Source organism: Varroa jacobsoni, unplaced genomic scaffold, assembly GCF_002532875.2.
Source record: "Varroa jacobsoni isolate VJ856 unplaced genomic scaffold, vjacob_1.0 scaffold_119, whole genome shotgun sequence".
NCBI classification, from domain to species: Eukaryota; Metazoa; Arthropoda; class Arachnida; order Mesostigmata; family Varroidae; genus Varroa; species Varroa jacobsoni.
The window spans coordinates 13870-32205 of record NW_019213021.1 but is presented as its reverse complement, the minus strand read 5'-3'; the positions used below and the strand labels follow the sequence as shown (position 1 = coordinate 32205).

At 39.6% G+C, this 18336-nt stretch overlaps 1 protein-coding gene across 1 annotated transcript in view; it reads left to right on the top strand.

Annotated features, from left to right (window-relative positions):
* Positions 1 to 10604: 10604 nt before the first annotated feature.
* The window catches only part of LOC111266737 (uncharacterized), a 20983-nt gene continuing 13251 nt past the window's right edge, over positions 10605 to 18336 (top strand). The window contains exon 1 of the mRNA XM_022844459.1: positions 10605 to 11028. Coding sequence (XP_022700194.1) covers positions 10896 to 11028 — 133 coding nt within the window. The 5' untranslated portion in view covers positions 10605 to 10895. The remainder of the gene's footprint in view (positions 11029 to 18336) is intronic.

The following is an 18336-nucleotide window of genomic DNA, read 5'->3' as shown; positions in this document are numbered from 1 at the left end:
CGTCAGGTTTGGAAATGACGCTTCCTCATTCTGCCTCTTTTTGACCACTGTGTACGATTTCAACTGCGCCTCGACTAGCCGAATTCGAACTCCGTTTGATCTTTAAGAGAGGTGCTAGCGGGCTACAGTTGCGCGGTAGTAAATCATACCTTAATACCAGCTTTCTTGGGATATTAAAAAGTATGATTATCGATATATTGGTAACGACCGTAATCAGGGGTCAAATAAAGTATTAAGGTGCGAATATTTTACTTTCAGAGGACGCAAGTATCCGAGCTCATTTACGCGTAGCAACAAACCTCATTGTCGAAGTCGCTTTTACACGAACTACCAGAGGCCAAGCTCCGTCGTGACGTCCAGAAGTGGAACGGGCCTCTGAAGTTGCTCCGGCATATGACGTGATGAATGCCAAAGCGTATGCAAAGCATGTAGACAAAATTATACATACAGCACCTCCGTTCCTTTAGTAAGCACAAACCGTAATTTGATTGTACATATCATCCTGGGAAAGCCACATAGATTCAGAGCAAAGCAGCAGGTGTGCACTGTTTCGAAAGCCGATTGCAACAGAAAAGTCACCGGTTCAAAGGGAGAGCTCCTTCGTGCTGGAAAGCACTGTTTAATCAGTTTTGCGTACCGGCATACCGAGCCCAGTCGGTGAATGCTACTCTGATAGTCACCTCTAAAGGGAAAGATATTCAACTGACCCTATAATTGGGAGAAATCAGCAGGACAGGCATTTGTGAGGAGTGGTTGGTTAAAAGTTGAACATCTACTAGGAAAGCATACATGCAATTTCAATAGATCAACATTGGTTTTAGAGGAAATGCTCTACAGAAGCAGCTTGCAAAACCTTGATGGCCAAGTTAGCACTGGCTGCGCCACGATCCGCTGTTGCGATGTTTATTGTTTTTAAAGGAGCCTTCGACTCGGCGCCCAGGAATCAGGTTATGTTCATACTTGCCGAGAATTTCCGTATACACATAATCAACCTACTTGCTGGCGAGGCGGCGAAATCTCTCAGACAACTATTTGGCCCAAAATGCTACCTCAGTGAGCTTTTATTCTTTATCTTACTGAGAATAAGAAAACTGAGATAGTTATTCGAAGTTGCAACAGGTTTCCGGTGCAACAAGGTCTGCTTCGATTCCAAAAAAGTCACAGTGTCGAAACCAACGCTAAACTGACCGAAATGAAGATAATAAAATTTCGACAGGAAGGCAAAACAACAGCCCCTGACATCTATAATCTCACCGGGATTAACGCTCTCTTATGTTGACCATATCCTATACGTGAGACTGCTCCTCTCCTTCAACAGCAGAAGTTCCATTGCTCTCCGAGAGATGAAGAAAAGCAGTTTCGGTCGCGTGGGCCACTATAGTCTTATCATTTGTTCTTCGCAAACGGTGTCAACTTCTTCTTACCCCGAAATAGCTCCAACTGAAACTTAAGGGGTACGCGTAGTCTGAGAGGATCTCACAACCTAAGACCTCGAAGAATTAAATCGGGTGGAAGCGTCTATTCTCGAGAGCGCACTTGGAATTCACACAGCGACCCATAATCGCCTAGCATATCTACTAGCTAACTCATCAATACTGTTTAAGGACCTGCATCGCTGCTTCGAGCTCTCAACAACACCAGTTTTTAGGAACTGGGAGAAAAATCGCGAAAATGAATGGGAACTTTTTCAATTCGGGTGCGATGAAAACCAACAAATGAACAGGGATAAATCGGCTAAAAAAAGAAGTCGTGACTTTCATTGTCGTGCATGAGTTCCACCGAGGCTCAGCAGAGAACAAGGCTTCACGAGCCTGATGAAATGCGTACATGCTTTAAATGAAAAGGAAACGGTGGTGCAATATAATGCCGCTCGTGACCCTCTGATATCATCTTCAAGACATCCGAGAATTGTACATCAACTCGATTAGACTCAATTAATCCATAGAACGTGAATAGTTTTAATTGTCCTATATTACCTTTGATCTTCTGATAACGTTTTGTTAACCTGTATATATGAAATGCTTGATGCATCTACTAGCATCAAAGGTGATGAGATTTGATTGGTCTCCGTAGAAGGGTAAATCGCGTTTTTTTCGACGGAAATTTATCTTACTGTAATGGCCTCTTGGCTACACGCCGGGAATTTCCGTGTCTCTGAAGAGCACCTTTGGCACACCTCCGGTGAACTGACTATATTGTGCTTTACAATTCTCTATACCTTATTCAAAATTTGTTTTGGCTTTAGATGGAGATACCTTAGGAATACATTGTGGTCTAAATTGGAACTCGGGCATAGATACATTTCGTTTCGTGCTTGGAGCCAACCGTCTGGTCGAGTATCAAACGGCGCTTCCACACATAGAGCTCGAAATAAAGGTGGAGGTACCCTTGCTAAATGCCCTCCTATCGATACGATTTCTAGATGTGAAAGAAAAGAATGTTTAATAAACTCCCCCATCGACGGTCGGTGTTACCGTTTCTTCTTATAATACGCTTCTCGGTAAGCTATTTAATGATTCGACCTCATGGAGATGTGTTACTCGGAGCCTCTGTTCAAATAACTTTATGCATTATGGCATAATTATTTTATCTCTGCGACGTAATGCATTTCTGGGTATTAAAGAAGTATAATAACATTACCAGAACGAAATATTTTACAGCATTGTATTATACATACTGCCTTATAGTGCACTTCAGGTATAGGCTAGCGATATGGACTAGCTTTATATACATCACATCTCAAAGCTACTAGACGCGTTTTCCTAGAGGTTTAAGTCTGTGGTTGAAAGGGGCTAGAAACGCCGCTTCAAGTCTCGCCGATGACAAATAAAAACTGCACAATTTGTGTGGGCAAAGAACGTTATTTAATGTCAAGAGAATCCGAACGAACCGATTCCGCATTCGCGAATAGTATCCATGTGTTCCCTCGTATAACATGGCCCAATTTGTAGACAATATAGAAATGAGATAACTGCGAATTTTTTGTATAGATTATTAAAAGTGAGTCACCGAGAACGAATTTAAACCAATGTTGACAGGATCGCGTCGAGCTCCTACATAATTTATTATCTAATTACTGTTGCAATCAAAACGAGATGAGCCTTACCATATTTTAAAACGATTTTGAGTAATTTACTAGCACAGACGAAATATTAACGTTAGTAGTGCGCCGGGATACCATCTAGGATTATAAACAAATCTGCATAGCGTGCACATGTTTCATCTGCCCTTGAAATTTTAGCACGGCATGCTCAAGGCATATGAGAACGCAGCGTTTGCGTATTAGCGTCGATGGAAGCCTCAATGGATATTCGCTCCGCAAATAAGGCCTTGGACGATTTTAACAATGGCACCCCTTTATGGACTCACAGTTTTCCTGTTCTTTAGGGTAGCAGATCTAAAGCACCAAATGAAATCAATACCGGCCCAAAGGAAATATTACACACAAATCATCAGTCATGTTGCCCCTATTTTACGACAAACGGGATAACGGTAGAAACGATGCATCAAACTAGATGGATATTGAGAGACATCGTGAACAAACAAGGTAATAACAGGATCTGACTCTTTCAGAACTTAAAAACACTGTAAAACGTATTGCCATCCCGATGCCCCAAAACAGGTTTGCCTATTGCAAAATGCAGACACCATTTCTTCCTTGGGTCAAGGTTCAAAGAACTTAATGCGAGTCGCTGCGTCGTTTCGCATTCTGTCCTTGCTGGCCAACAAACTGACGGCAAATCTAGCCTTATTGAACGATGCTCTAATTGAACATCAATCAACGATAAAGAGGTGTTCTTATGCAATTAAGGGCTTGATGACTTGAAACCGGGTGTAGACGCACTTCATTCCGGGATTGGAGCAAGCCGATACTTAACAGCTATACCGGACGTAAAAACCCAAAGGCTGTACCATTATAAAATTTAAGACATCTAATGAAGTGGGCAAAGTGTCTTCTGATAAGGTATGATGAATCCTGTTTATTAATGGCTATTAATTACTACTCTTTGTGGCATCTCTTCAAATCTTCGCAGAGAGTTTGCAGGAAATATTCTTCACAGTAGCATAATTCTAAAAAAAACAGTATTAGGGTGCGTTTCAGTATGTGCAATTAGGTTACTCTGGCATCTTTTTACGAAGCCAACAAATTGGGGGATCTGCAAATGCGCAGCAAAAAAAGTCAGTTTGGGATACAGTCTTATAATACTTGGAAAAAAGAAGCTGACAAAAATAAGCTTTTTCGAAATTATTCTAGATTTGATAGGGTTAGAGATTAACGAACAAATCGGGAATTCTGCAGAGTTCTTTTACCACTAGAAAAGCTTCGTTCGTCTTTATCATTATTATTTTCACCTGCAGAGCTCAATAGTTGTGGTTTTCAGCCATTATAACACATGCAATATCTCCCGTGATCCATTCAGTCAGCAATACACAATACTCAATTACACCAAATATATTGCACTTATGATCTTACGTTGAGCTTTCACATAGGCCGGAGTGAGAAAACTGACAAAACATCTCAGGATGTAGATCGTCCCATCCTAACACCCGTAAATCACAATGTGTCACTCATGAATATGCACTTAATGAAACGAAAACATACATTCATAACGTTATTATAAGCAATGGACACTTACTGTCATTTATGTGAGGAATCAGTATTGTGACGTCATCATTGTGAAATAATCGAAATATTCCAATAAGCATCGTCTGCACATAACTAAATGTAAACAATTGCTTTCCCAGACTTAACATAGCCCTTGGATATGAATGCGACAATGTGAACCTCTTTCTTTTTCTGCTTTGTTTCAATACCTGATGAAAGTGGCTCCCATTATTCCTCTCCGCCTGGTTGTGACTGCGAAATAATAATGATTCAGTAATTGTATAATGGATACATCGAACCGTCAACTCAATATTAAAACAGTTCATAAAGAACATTACGAATCCTTCGTAGTCTGCCAACAACCGCCTGACTTTCAAAACGCGCAGTACGTATGTTTCGTCAAGATAGACACCCAAAACAAGGGTCTCTATTTATTTAACTGGTATCGCGTATCTTGGGGTTTCTGAGTGTAGGTATTTGAGCCGATTTTAGCGAACAAACAATAGGGTTGTTAACCCCGCGCTGGCTGTGACCAATAAGCAGCCCACTTTTGACAGGAGAACCCATGCCCTTCTCGGTCTTAACCTGTACTCTGCAATAACATGTAGAGAATTCTAAAAGTACAATTTTCTTACTAAATATTAGCGCTGAAACAGCTAGCAATTGAGCTCTGCCATTGGAGGATTATGCTGTAGTTATTTGAATTATGACGTTAGCAAGCGACTGCGTGCGATTTTTAATCATACAGAATGCGGAAAATTGAGTGTCATTGACGATAGCTTAATATCTATGGTAATAAACTTTTTGAGAGCAGCAACCGCTAAGATAATAAGTACGATATTCATACATACTGGCAATATACGCTTTTTGAAAGTCGCAGAGTGTCGGTAAAGGGCGACTTTGTAAAATATCAACACATATGATCGCGTAGAACATTGGGATTTTTTTAAATACGTTTTAAGAGCTGTTACAGATTGAGTAGTGTCAGGAATGAGTGTTAGGTTCTTCGGTCGCCGGCCGCCTTCAAGAAAGATACTTGTTGTTTAACAAGTTATGCAAGATCTGCCTACAATCGCATATAGGTGAAGATTTCAGGTTAATAACTAAAGTCCGGCTAAGGTGCGCATTATTTTCATTCAGATGTGTGCCTTAAGCACGGGACTGCATGCAGCCATGCATTTTCCCCACTGTACCTCACTGCAGTGAGGTGGGAAAGAACCGTATTATCAAAAGGCGATTTATAAAGCAGGCTTATATTCTTCCCACGTACTGCGTTCGTCCAAACTCACTGTCTTCAAGCGTTGCTCCCTTTAGGCAACATTTAATTAGCCTTCTAGTACTCTTGCACCAATTACTTCCTAATTAGTAAAAGAAACGATTGTGCATCGCCAGAAACCAGACCTATACTAGCTAAACTCGAATAATGAGTGAAACGAGGCGAATATGCTTGAGCGGGCCTTTTTTAACGGATCTATACACACCCAGTGACACCATAAAGAATACTTGGTTCTTTTTTTGCAAGCCTTGCCAACAAGTCAAAAATCCGTCTTGGCGCAGTGGATGCTAGGCTTTGATCACTGACCTTAAAGAGCTCTCTAGGTCTAGGATAAAGTCTCATTCGATCATAGCCCGGAGAAGGTTGAGCGTTTCGTTCACGATTAGCAGAGCGCCACCTGCACAAGTAAATCGACAAGTCTAAGTTTCGCGTTTTTGTTAAACACATTCGGCTGTTATTACTATATGGGTAAGTTCACAAAATCATCTGTCAAATATGGCATTAAGGACTTCCTACCACTAAAAATTTTTGCCGTTACTTCAAAAATCACATGTTGACCATACGTGGCCAAGCTTTACAGTGTTGTCGATACTTTTTAAGTGTATCTGCTCTACTCATCCGAAGGTTTTCTGATTAGTATATGGTGATCAACTATAAAGCATTAATGAACGTCTTTCACATAGTTTGGATAATAAAGCATTAGATGTCCTACGCGTGATACATAGCTGGAATTTTATTCCATCATCAAATTTCGTATATTGTCTTGGTGTTACGTTCATCTCTCGTATGTAAACGGTCCTGTAAATGAATGCCGACGCCTTATTTTAAGCTTTGAAGTTTGAAATAAAAACTTAAACTAAGAAAAAACACTATCTCATGTGCTTCCTTGTGTTCCCACTGCTGCTTTAAGCATAGTTGTAAAAAATGACGTTTTTGATAGCAGAGGTCAGCTACCAGATGCGTACTTCTAACATATTTGGCATCAGTAGTTTTCGAATAGATACTTTAAACCATTAAAGACTAGAATATTTATGTTGCGAGTTATTCATCTTTGGGGAGGCCGCAGGTCGAAATCACGATTCTGATAGCGGGGATTGTGTTCATAATCGGTTTCGAGGATGTAGCTAAAGTATGACTGATCTGTCATGATATGTATTTTAGTCTAGTACAAGTCGTTTGGTAAACAGATAGCATCACAGAGGTGTGACTTCTAATCGTACACGAGATGTCATCTATCTACGAAAATAATTAGGCAAACTGGAATGCCTAAATTAAGAAATCACTGAAAATGCTGTGCTTCCTAATGTCGGCTTAGTAACAATTATTTTTTACTCGCCGTAAATATCATTACGTGCCATTCTCACCTAAGTACAAATTGGCCACTAAACCGTCAAGTGCCGTATACCGCTACAAATTTCTTTTTTTCTCTTCAAGACCGTTATTGTCGTTTTGTGTCGATTATAAAATGTTACCTTTAAATCTAACTCCCAGTTTGGCATGTTGCGTGACAAGGTAGTGAGCCCACCTGCGAATTTGGAGAAATCTACCTATAGTGTTTATTTAGTTATTAAGAAGGACTCTTCCAAAAGACACAGACCTATCCAACTACTATTTTTCCTAGAAAAAAAATTGGCTCTTTATTAATGCTGAGTTGAATGAGTTCTTTGAACGTCTTAATAGTACTCTCAATCGGAAACCCAACTCTTTTTGTGGTATTCCTATGGTTGGTTTAAGCAAATATACCTCCTAGTATGAATAAAAAACGCCAAATATACTGCAAGAAAAAAGCGGGAAAGACAATGATCCCGTAGAAAGAACCGACATATAACACCGGACATCACCATGCAGCGAAAAATTAAACAGGAAAGCAATTAATAAAAACGATAATTACCTATACATAGACGTAATATTAAGCTACTTGGACAGCTTGTTCGAGCAAATCGATATTTGTGTAAAGTAGTACGTCAGTTTCATTCCTTGCATAAAAACAACTAAAATACACGAATTTAGTGTTAAGATCGCGATTGATATTTCGTGGCCTTTGATTGAAATCACAAGTTTGCTACTTTGATAAAATCATCAACAGTAGTTGAGTATGTGTGCCAAGTATGTAACACTCTGTATGTCACGCTGTATGTAAAAAAAAAATAAACCGCTGGACCACTTATAAGTGGTCGAGCCTTTTTTTTTTTTCAGAAAACAGCGATATCAAGCAAAATCCATTTTTTATTTTTTGCTCTTATGCTACAATACTTAGCGTAACTGCCTATCTTAAAGTGGCAAAAAAATGATACATAAAAATGAAAAACTAATCTATATACCTCGCAACGATTTTCACAGTAAATAAACATTAGTACGATGATGATTATTATTACTTGCCAGGCTAACATTAAACGAATATAGCCATCTGACATATAACTGTTTAATGGTATACACCGGGAGCCCTAAAATTCGAGAGATGTAATTTTACTATAAACACTTGATGTTTGTGTCAGAACAATTGTCTCGATTGCGAGAGTGGGGACGTTTTATTTGTTATCTCTAGTTTAATACACAAAGCCCCATATTAAGTAGTTAGCTAAAGTAAATAATTACGTTGCTTATTATAATGCTTAATTATGGTGAGTTATAATATACTTTTTTCGAATACAATTTAGAAATCAACTGTTGATATAATCTATCCAATGATCTCGTAACAAATGCTCCAAACAATGGTCATTAACCATGATACACAACATGTTTTCAAGGATTTAGGGTATCTACATAGATCTTTCAAGAATTTCTAAATTCTTTCAAGAAGAACTAAAAGAAGTTTTGTAGATGTATTGGAAATTTTTTTTTGTTTTTCAGCTTTGTCATCTTCTCAAGGTTGACTTCGAAGTTTGAGACAACTTTTGCTGTGCATAAAGTTATTGGGGCACAAGGTGGACAACTCAACTTTTTCATTTAACTCCACAAAAACCTCGAGCTTCCAAGTTTTTATATTGTCTTGAAGTTAAAAGAAAAGGAGATTTGCAATATTTGGCTTACATCCATTAGGATAGCACTAAACGATGCGGGTGAAAAATGTAAGGAATTAGCAGATAAAACAATCCGAAACCACTCTAAGGTTCGATTTTTTTAGGTTAGACTGAATAATGTTCGATAAGACTATTCGTACGACAGATGTAACCCGTACAGCTTGAATCAATAAGATGTCCTCATGGCGTATGTGCCATCCACGTGTAAGGCTAATTAATTTTCTTCAAATTATGCCTAATTTTCTTTCCCTTAAATAAAAGTACGTGCACCATATATCGTTACTAAATGTCTAAATTTTACCGTCTTAATATGTTTGTTATAATATATACAAGTTCCACAGAAAGAACATTAAGAAAAAAACTATAGTCACCTATACTATAGCATTATCAACTGCACCAATTGACCGCCTTTCAGTGCCAAGAAACCAACGTCTTCTAGTGACAGAATACTTTAAGAGACTGAAAAAAAATACTACGTATTATAAACTACACGCATATCAAGCTAACAAAACTATCCATAAGGTACAAATGCAAGGCCTCAGCATAATATAAACTGGTCCAGTGAACAGTCGTCCGACTTTGTGAACTCACAAATATTTATGCAGAAACTGCACATGACTTACAAGATAAAGATTCAGACCAGGTACTCAATACATAATGCAAGCAACGCATAATTGGGAGTAATATGTGAAGACTGGCGATGACGACTCTTAATAGCGCGCTCGAAATAGGCAGTGTAAAGATGGACATCGTACCTCTAGCCTATTCAATCTGAAATACTCAAGGCTCTATTAGCTGAAAAGGAAATGCATAATAAAAGATAATTGTCAGGATCCAGTGCTTAAGTAAGTCCAGATAACTGATCACTAATGTAATGTGGTTATTGATATGACTTGCAGTTCAGGTCAAGTTAAGTTTGACGTACTTATTGTTTTCGCTTGATAGTCTAAGCCCTCTAGAAAGAGGTGAAGTAATGATGCCAGAAATGATGTTCATAAGCGGTTCATCACGTGCATAAATGTATCCGTTGCAGAAATGTACTAGATACACACATATTTGCCTCCACATTAAATAAAAATGTATCATGCAGCAGTTAAGACTTTTGCTCAGAAGAACGTCTAAGTATGTGGTAAGCTTCGAGCATTAGGCTGGCTAGTCTATTCTGCTCTAGCAAGACGCCGCGTGCTGTAAAAGCCCTGCCAGGTCGATCGTAGTGTCCGGCCGTAGCATAATTCGAGATACTTTTCCGCCGTCGGTGCTCTGTATCAACGGCCTAATCTGGTGCAGCCTAAGTCGAGTGTGTATATTACTGCTGGCTATTACGACCAACATGTTAACTGAGTAATAGTTCTCATCCTGCCCCTGGAAATAATCCTGACTTGGTTTATCGTTGAGGCGCCGGTGCGAACTTTGCTAGACCGTCAGTTCTAGCCAAAGCTGTTTCTGATTCGGCCTTCAGCTCATTGCAGCTTGCAATGAATGGCGTACGAGTAGGCACAGCAGGCACGGGAGGCTCGCACAACTCGGCTCTATGTGGCAGGCCAAGGACAGCGCATCGACAGTCGGCTGTACTCAGTCTCGGCTAGAACGTGCTTCTTACCTCTGGCAGGCAGTGCTGGCTAGGGTTTTCTCCAAAGCTGTTTGTCGCGCTTTACTTCATGTTTCCCTCGCCACGCGAACATCGGTGTCTCTCCGAGGACCTCACGGTTCTCACAGCAGCAGCCACAGTCCGAGGTTTGAGATCGTTGGCCGTGCGAACTTGGCGCCAGGGTCGGTGTGAGGTCCTTGGTAGTGCCACTCGTAAGTTTAAGACGGCCAAAAGGCAAAGACACAAAGGCAGCATAAGATCAAGTGCCGTGCGGGAGTTGCTCGTTAATATTTGTGGTGCATATTCTTCGTGTGACGAGAAGCCCGAATCCAACTTTTGAACACATTAAGTGTTACGGCTTCTAAATCTAGCTGAAACTCAAAGCTCCCATAAAAGTAAATCAGAATGTGTCCCCGACGTCGTTCGTCCCTGGTAACAATGCATTCGGATAAAGGAGTTCAAGAAGGCTCGGTTCCAGCCTCCGGGATTCTCATCCTACTTGTCGTTCTTGGCGGAATTGCGGGCGTATGGATCAACGGTAGGAGGAATATAATTTTTGCACCGAACATAGGGGCTGTATGTGCACATGCATGATTGATAATGACGGCGGTCACTGTTCATTGGATAATTATTTTTCAAAAGCAAAGCATGCGTAACAATTGATCAAGTAGTTGTTAGATCAATACTGGGATACAGTTAAGATTCGATAGATTTAGGGCTTTACGAATAAAGCTGACTGACCTATATTAGTAAGCACAAATGACCTTCATAGAGCTGTGAGTACATCCAGAGGAGCAACATTATTATTATTTAGGATGACACCCACCAATGTCACAGATGTTCAGATTAACTTCAATTCATCAAAGTAATAGTTAAATGTATAATCGAATTATGGTACCAATTATATACCACGGTATATATGGTATCAATTGCGAATTATAATTGAATGTTACACGTCCGTACGTGGACGGTTTGGCCGATACTCATGTATCACAAATGTAGCTTAAAAATAATCGATATCTATATATTTTTTAATTTTTGATATAACCTGTGTGTACATTGCCCTGGTGCTTAACTGACAGTGGCCGTAAAGCTGGCGTGTTCAATATCCTTAAATGATCGCATTATTTTTACAATGTGTTGGCAGAGGACTGGTAGGCAGTTCGCCTGCATTCTATACTTATTAGATGAAATTGGCGTGTTCCCTGTAAATCTTAGGGTTGAGCTTCAGGCGAAGCGAGTTCGGTAGTCAAACGCTTATAACTGGCCTTTACTAAACACGGTGCGTTTTTGTCTGTAATTAGCTTTGTAATTTGTGTCTGTAAATCATCTGCAATTAGTTAGCACAATAATTGATTCGAAGTTCAAATCTAGATCGTTTTTCATTCGTCTGCGTAAAGTTGAAACTTAACATGTGGTGATCGTGCGACATTGTATCAGTAACACACAACTAGATGCGAGATAAAACTCTGGCCAAATGAAATGACCTTGATAAAGCTTCGGGTACAAATAAAATTAGAGCGCCATTTAATAGAGGGTTAATAAGAGAACCTATTTCACACAGGGTTAAAGACACTTTATGTGAAGCTTTCTTTTCGTTCCTAAGACGTTTGGAGTCCACCTCAACCCAGTCCCAATCAATGTTCCCGATGATGTAGCCCGAGAGGTTAAACGTAGTTGACCTTGCAGATCAATAGAACTAAGTTAAGAACGTTAGTTTAAGAATGGTAAAGAGAACCTAATTTTGTCGACAAGATGAATTAGACAATTAAGAAAACATGATAACAAAGTACGTTTACCTACAGCTAGAAGGTGGTAAAGTTAAAATACTAGGCATAAATAAAGTATCGTTTTCCCATTGTGCAAACCTTGTAGGAAGTGATCTGTTACCGCAGTCTATTAAGGCATACAGATGTCTGCTGATTTCGTGAATTTTTCTAGAGAGCTGGCTGCTTGCTACGAAATTCCACAGGGCCACCGAAGGCTTATCATTCGTCGAAGAGTAGAGATTAAATTGCACACAGCATGTACTTTATGAGTAAAGTGTGCAGTGATATCCAACGTACGTCCAATGCCTTTGTTCCTAATCAGTTAACGTGGCAGTTGTTCTCTAGAACGATCCACACACACTTCTGCAATGTATTGGTATGATAGCACTTGGACAAATCAGCATTTACACATCTTTTGTTAATATGTATATTCTTGAAGTTTCAGCTACTTGGCTGCTGATCGTGCTGTGTTCAAGAGAGATAATAAGAGTGTTAGATATGGGTCCACTATCCCTTTATAATAAAAAAGGTTTCTAGGCGGTCTTCACTGTGAGACCTCCGATTTGCTTAAGCAGAGGTTTTCTCTACGATACACCGAATTGGGCATAATAGACGGGTCTATTTTAGCCAGTATGTATAGTTAAATTTGTCTTTGAACCGATTTGCAAGCAGCAATTTTTTTTTGCTGGTAGACGAGACAATTGTGCTTGGAAAGCCCAACCACGAGATTTGTTTACTTCTGGCTATTTTAAACCGTATTCGCTTATTTTCGAACTAGCTATGCGAGTTAATGGGTCTTTCTTTGTAGACAGTATAATCGCCTCTAAAAAAACTACCTGGATTTGTCACTACTGGATACTCATTCTACAATACATGAGTATCGGCCAAACCGTCCACGTACGGACGTGTAACATTCAATTATAATTCGCAATTGATACCATATATACCGTGGTATATAATTGGTACCATAATTCGATTATACATTTAACTATTACTTTGATGAATTGAAGTTAATCTGAACATCTGTGACATTGGTGGGTGTCATCCTAAATAATAATAATGTTGCTCCTCTGGATGTACAATACAAGTATGCGATACACCCAAATGCATATACCATATTTAATAGCGAATTTTGCCCTGGCCGGGACTTTATACGTATAGCGCATACGAGCGTTCTAAACGAGCCCCCCAAATACATCTTTTGAAAAACGTTATAACATGTATGCGATTTCTTTGACAAAGCGTTCAGCGGGGCTCTTAACCTATCGATTTTTTTGGGAGACAAGACAATCTGAAAAATATAATGGTATGATTCCGCTGGTTTAGAAGAAGCCTGTTTTATCGTCAGGGGTATCCTTGCCCCTGTAATATTGTTCTTTTTTGCTTACGTTTCTTAATCAAGTGACCCACTAGCTAGCCTTCGGAAACGGTTTGACATTAATGGCCTTATAATGGCGACAATGATAACTGTGTCTACCCCATTTATCTGCGGCTCGTTACATATGTAAGGATAGCTTGTTGCGTTGCTAAGAGGAATCTCTGTCGTTCGATATATATTGAGTTGTCGTTAAACAGAGTATCTAAAAGGGACAATTTACAGTTACAAAGCTGTATTAGGTCGCTTCAAATTAAACTACCTCAAACTGTACCCAAGCGCACAGGTTATCTTGACACACAAGCTGTCACAAGCAGAGTTATGTTTTTTTCATGCATCGTATTCCTCCAAACACGGTTTAGGGAAAATTGCCGTCAGACAATGTTCCTCTATAAGTCTGATACATGTCCACCAAATATTCTCTCATTTGCAATACACACGTAAGTCTCATGCGGCTCCAAACATTTTACCAAATCATACGATGCGTTAAGATACAGACTTAACACATCCAATAATACCGATAAAAGTGCTCGACTCGATAAAGGGTGCTTTACGAATTCGTTAAAAGCCTGCAGTTTTTTTCGCACCATTTGTATAGAATGATAGGTGTTGTCCAACTCAGCACAGGGGCGCTGGCGACGTATACTACCGCCAGTCCATTACTAACCAACCACATCTACAAGCGTGCATGTTTCAACGAGGAAGCGAGGATGATGGCAATTAATAATCCCGTACCTGGGATAAAGTCTTATAAACCAGATAAGGGTTACAGGCTAGAGTCGCGTGCAAGACCAGATGTTAATTTTGCATACACAAACGCCCGTTTGGATTTAAGCTGAACACAGTGTGATGAACACGATATAATAACGGATTAGTTGCAATGAGATAACGGGGTCATTGCAACAAAGCACAGGGCTAGTACAAGGGGACATTACTATAAAAGATAAATTTAACGGATTGGATCGCAGCGATGCAATAAACCGATTGAATCACGGAAACGTATCTACTATAGCTGGATAACTGCAACGGAATACCAGAATCAGCGCAAAAGGATCCTTGGAAAGCTATAACCAGGTGACTGTTGCTGTGTATTGAACGTCAGTTTATATTAGGCTGTATGTGAAGCAAATGAGAATAGGCGGATGAAACACTTGCAGTAAGGCAGCAGAATGGGTGGATTATTCCAGCAGGAGAACGGGATGGATCTACTCTCTAATGTAAATATTAAATCGATAGCAAAAGAGTGAAAGCAAAGGCCGCGGATCAGTCTAACAGCAACTAACGGCTGAAAAAGACCGTATTCTAAAATTTGGAACATAAGCGTAATTAACGCTACTTAGGCAGACGGGCACTTGGGGTAGGAGTCCTGCCAAACTGCGTTTTTTTCCTAATAAATAAAAGCTTTGGTAAAAGAGAAACTAGCATCGTAGTGCCCGCAAGGTAACAGAACGAATTTGGTGTTAAACGTTTCCTCGATCGTGCGGTACTCATCGTGAGTGCAGCCTATCAAGGTGAAACTGCTCGAATTTGATGGCAAAACAATAGATCGTTTGAGAAGCGCTATTGAGCTTCATATAACGCTATCGAAATTGTATAATGAATTGTTTTGTGTATATTTAACTTGTGTAATAAGCTACGTTTCTCTAGTGAAAAACGTATCATACGCACGTTACCTGTCAGTGTCTTCGAGAAGCAACAAGATCATAAGGGCGCAGTTATGTTGAACATTGCAGTGATAGAAAAATGAGTTGCTAACTAGGATCTCGAGAACCCACAGCCACCCCAAAATTGGATACATTTGCATTTTTCTTTTAAAACGCTAGAGCTGACTGTGATAGAACAAATCGATTTAAAATTTGACAATGAAATTGGGCGCTGTGATGGAAGAAAGCAATAGGAAAAGACCAGAAAGATAATTATTACTCTGTGTCTGTTAAGTCCCGAGTTTGAGCTTAATTACGCGGCTTGTCGGTATAAACACTCTAATACACATTACAGGTTACAGCGACGGGTTACAGAAACTAATTAACAAGCGAATTTGTTAGAATGCTTTCACGAACCACTAGCGAATCAAAGTCATATGTTCGTGAGAATGAGCGGAAGTAAAATTGAGGTAGAGGAACCTTCTTAGTTTTTGAAAAAGCATTTTAAAATAACGTTTTATGCAAGCCCGCCTCTTCAGTGTTTCTTTTGGTGAGAAGTTTTTAACAGGCTAACTACGCAGATGTAAATGAAAAGGAGGCTATTCTACCTGTAGGAAATGATCATTCCTAAATCTTGGGGTGCTTTGAGGAAGCTTTCTGCTGCAAGACCCTGTTTACGCCGCTAGCAGTAGCCAGTGTGTCGCTTTAATACCGTGTCTCTTTGGTATAGTTTGGTCCATACTTGGCTCTCGACAATTGTTGGAGGCACTAGCGCAGTTCCGTTTCCTGAACAAGGGCAAACAGAAATCATTCACCGAAGTTTCCAAGCCTTTAGGCTTAACTATATTAGACAATTTTATCTAGCCATGGGACAACCGTACGCTATTTACTTCCACCGATGCAGCCAACGAACCAAAAAACAAATCAAACCAGAGAAAATCGCATAAAACGATAATAGCTAGTAAATTTTTCTAACAAACGGCATTTTAAGGATATAAAAAGTTCCTTTAGAGTGAATTTGAATAAATAGACGAGAATTAACTCTTACGTTTATGCATGCAAAATAACCGGACACCGGTCAGAGATATTAAGCCCATAGGTGAAGCTAATTGGATACAAAGTTCTATGCGTTCTAAAGTTAGCTGTTTTAAATTTTCCACCAAGATAAATCGCTTTCCAAGCTTACTTTTTGCACAATTCATTAGAGTTCCATTACCAAACTCTAGCGAGGTTTGTTCGTTGAATTCGCTGCACTGATTTCTAAGAAAAAGTAATTAAAAGCGTTTAATTCTAGTACAATTCGCTGTCATTAGATGTTGTAGTATTTTTTAGATCTGTCAATAGACAAAGCAATCTGGTTCGTACATTTGACGGTTATTCTGAGCCGTGTCATCTCCTCGAAAATGTTACATATCCTTAGTAATTTGGCGTCTAGAAGGTCTTCAACTGATTGAAATATAGCAGTACCCATGCTTGTTGCCTTGCTTAAGTTTAACTTCCGCATGGACGAAGATAAGCCCACTTGGATGTTTTGCAATGGAATTCGATTCAAAATGCAAAAAATCAGTTAGGGTTGCTGAAAGTGTATCAACAACAGTATGCTAAATCGTTGGAACTGATATGAATGGCTTCAGCAGAAAAGACTTGAAATCCTGGTCCTAGCATTGCCTCCAATGCTGATAACATCACTTCCTGGAGTAAGCAAAATCGAAATTAAAACATAGACCCTCAAGACGAAGAATTTGTAGGAGGATTCCTAAAAAATATCAGAGGAACGATGTACCGGCATAAAGTATTTAATTCTTTTAGTACGTCTCTGTCCGTAAAGGATCTACTATTATATAATTCGAACCACGAATTCAGGGTATAAAACGAAGCCGAACTAGATTTTTTTTACATTGTACAAAATTAGAGTAATCATCTTAACATAAAACCAGACACGAGAACAAAGCCTATTCCATGCAGGGTGAATGCGAGCTTTAGTACCGACGGTTGGACCTAGTTCTTCCGGAACCACTAGCCAATTCTTAGTTCTTCTCTTATGTTTCGCTCTGAATCAATTCCAGTCTTCATTTGATAGTATTACTGCCTGATAAGGGGTATCAATTGGTCTTGGTCATTCTGGTCGAGCTCTTTACCTCGTTAGACGAGTCTCATTCTTGACGGAGTATGTTCTTCCTCCGTACACCCAACGAACCAAACTGTAGAGCATCGCTTCCAGCGAGTTCATTATATATATGTTATAATAACCTTTCGAGGTGCGCACTCTTTCTCACTAATGCCTTGGTGGGGTTCCTTCCTATTTCCTATTGTTTCTTCGATTCGCATACATACGGAACACAGTCTCGCAGGTTGGCTTGCTTTCTCTTTGAATCGGCAACACTGCTCCTGACTGGCTCCAGTACGTACCGCCAACGTATGTACGGACCAACTTCTCGTCCTATATCACATACAGCCCGAATGCTTTTTCTATTCCAGCTATATAACTCCGCAAGTTATCGTGCCCTATGAGAATCGGGAGGTACAGTACATGAACCTTTTCCCCGATCTATCGAGGAAATTTATTACTTTATTGCAAAAAATATCTTTGACATTTACAACAGCAGTCATGATTGTGTTGGACTCGAATCCGGCACGGACAGCGAATCAAAAACGTCGCCGTGCAAATCACGTAGCTTTGCAGCGCTCACTCAAACCCGCAGATGTAGTTTCTTTCAGCTCAGTATTTTATGACTTTAATTTTCTAGCTTTGATGTAAAAGTAGTAGTCCCCTGTACTTTCATCAGACTCAATCATGTCAAGCATCAATCTAGGCAATGCGAAATCATTATTATCAAAATTCTTTATTCACAGTACAAATGATCCAATTTTAAGTCAAAAACTTCCCCAGATTTTATGTAATATTTCATAAGTTGTATAAGACCCCCCCCCCCCCTTTTAGGCTTTTAGTATCAATATTCCATCTTCTATCGCTGGTACTAATCAAAAGAGCCTGGTGGTTTCACGCACATTGAATGGATTCAAAGGCTCAGAAAGACAGCACTCTTCTGAAGATTAAG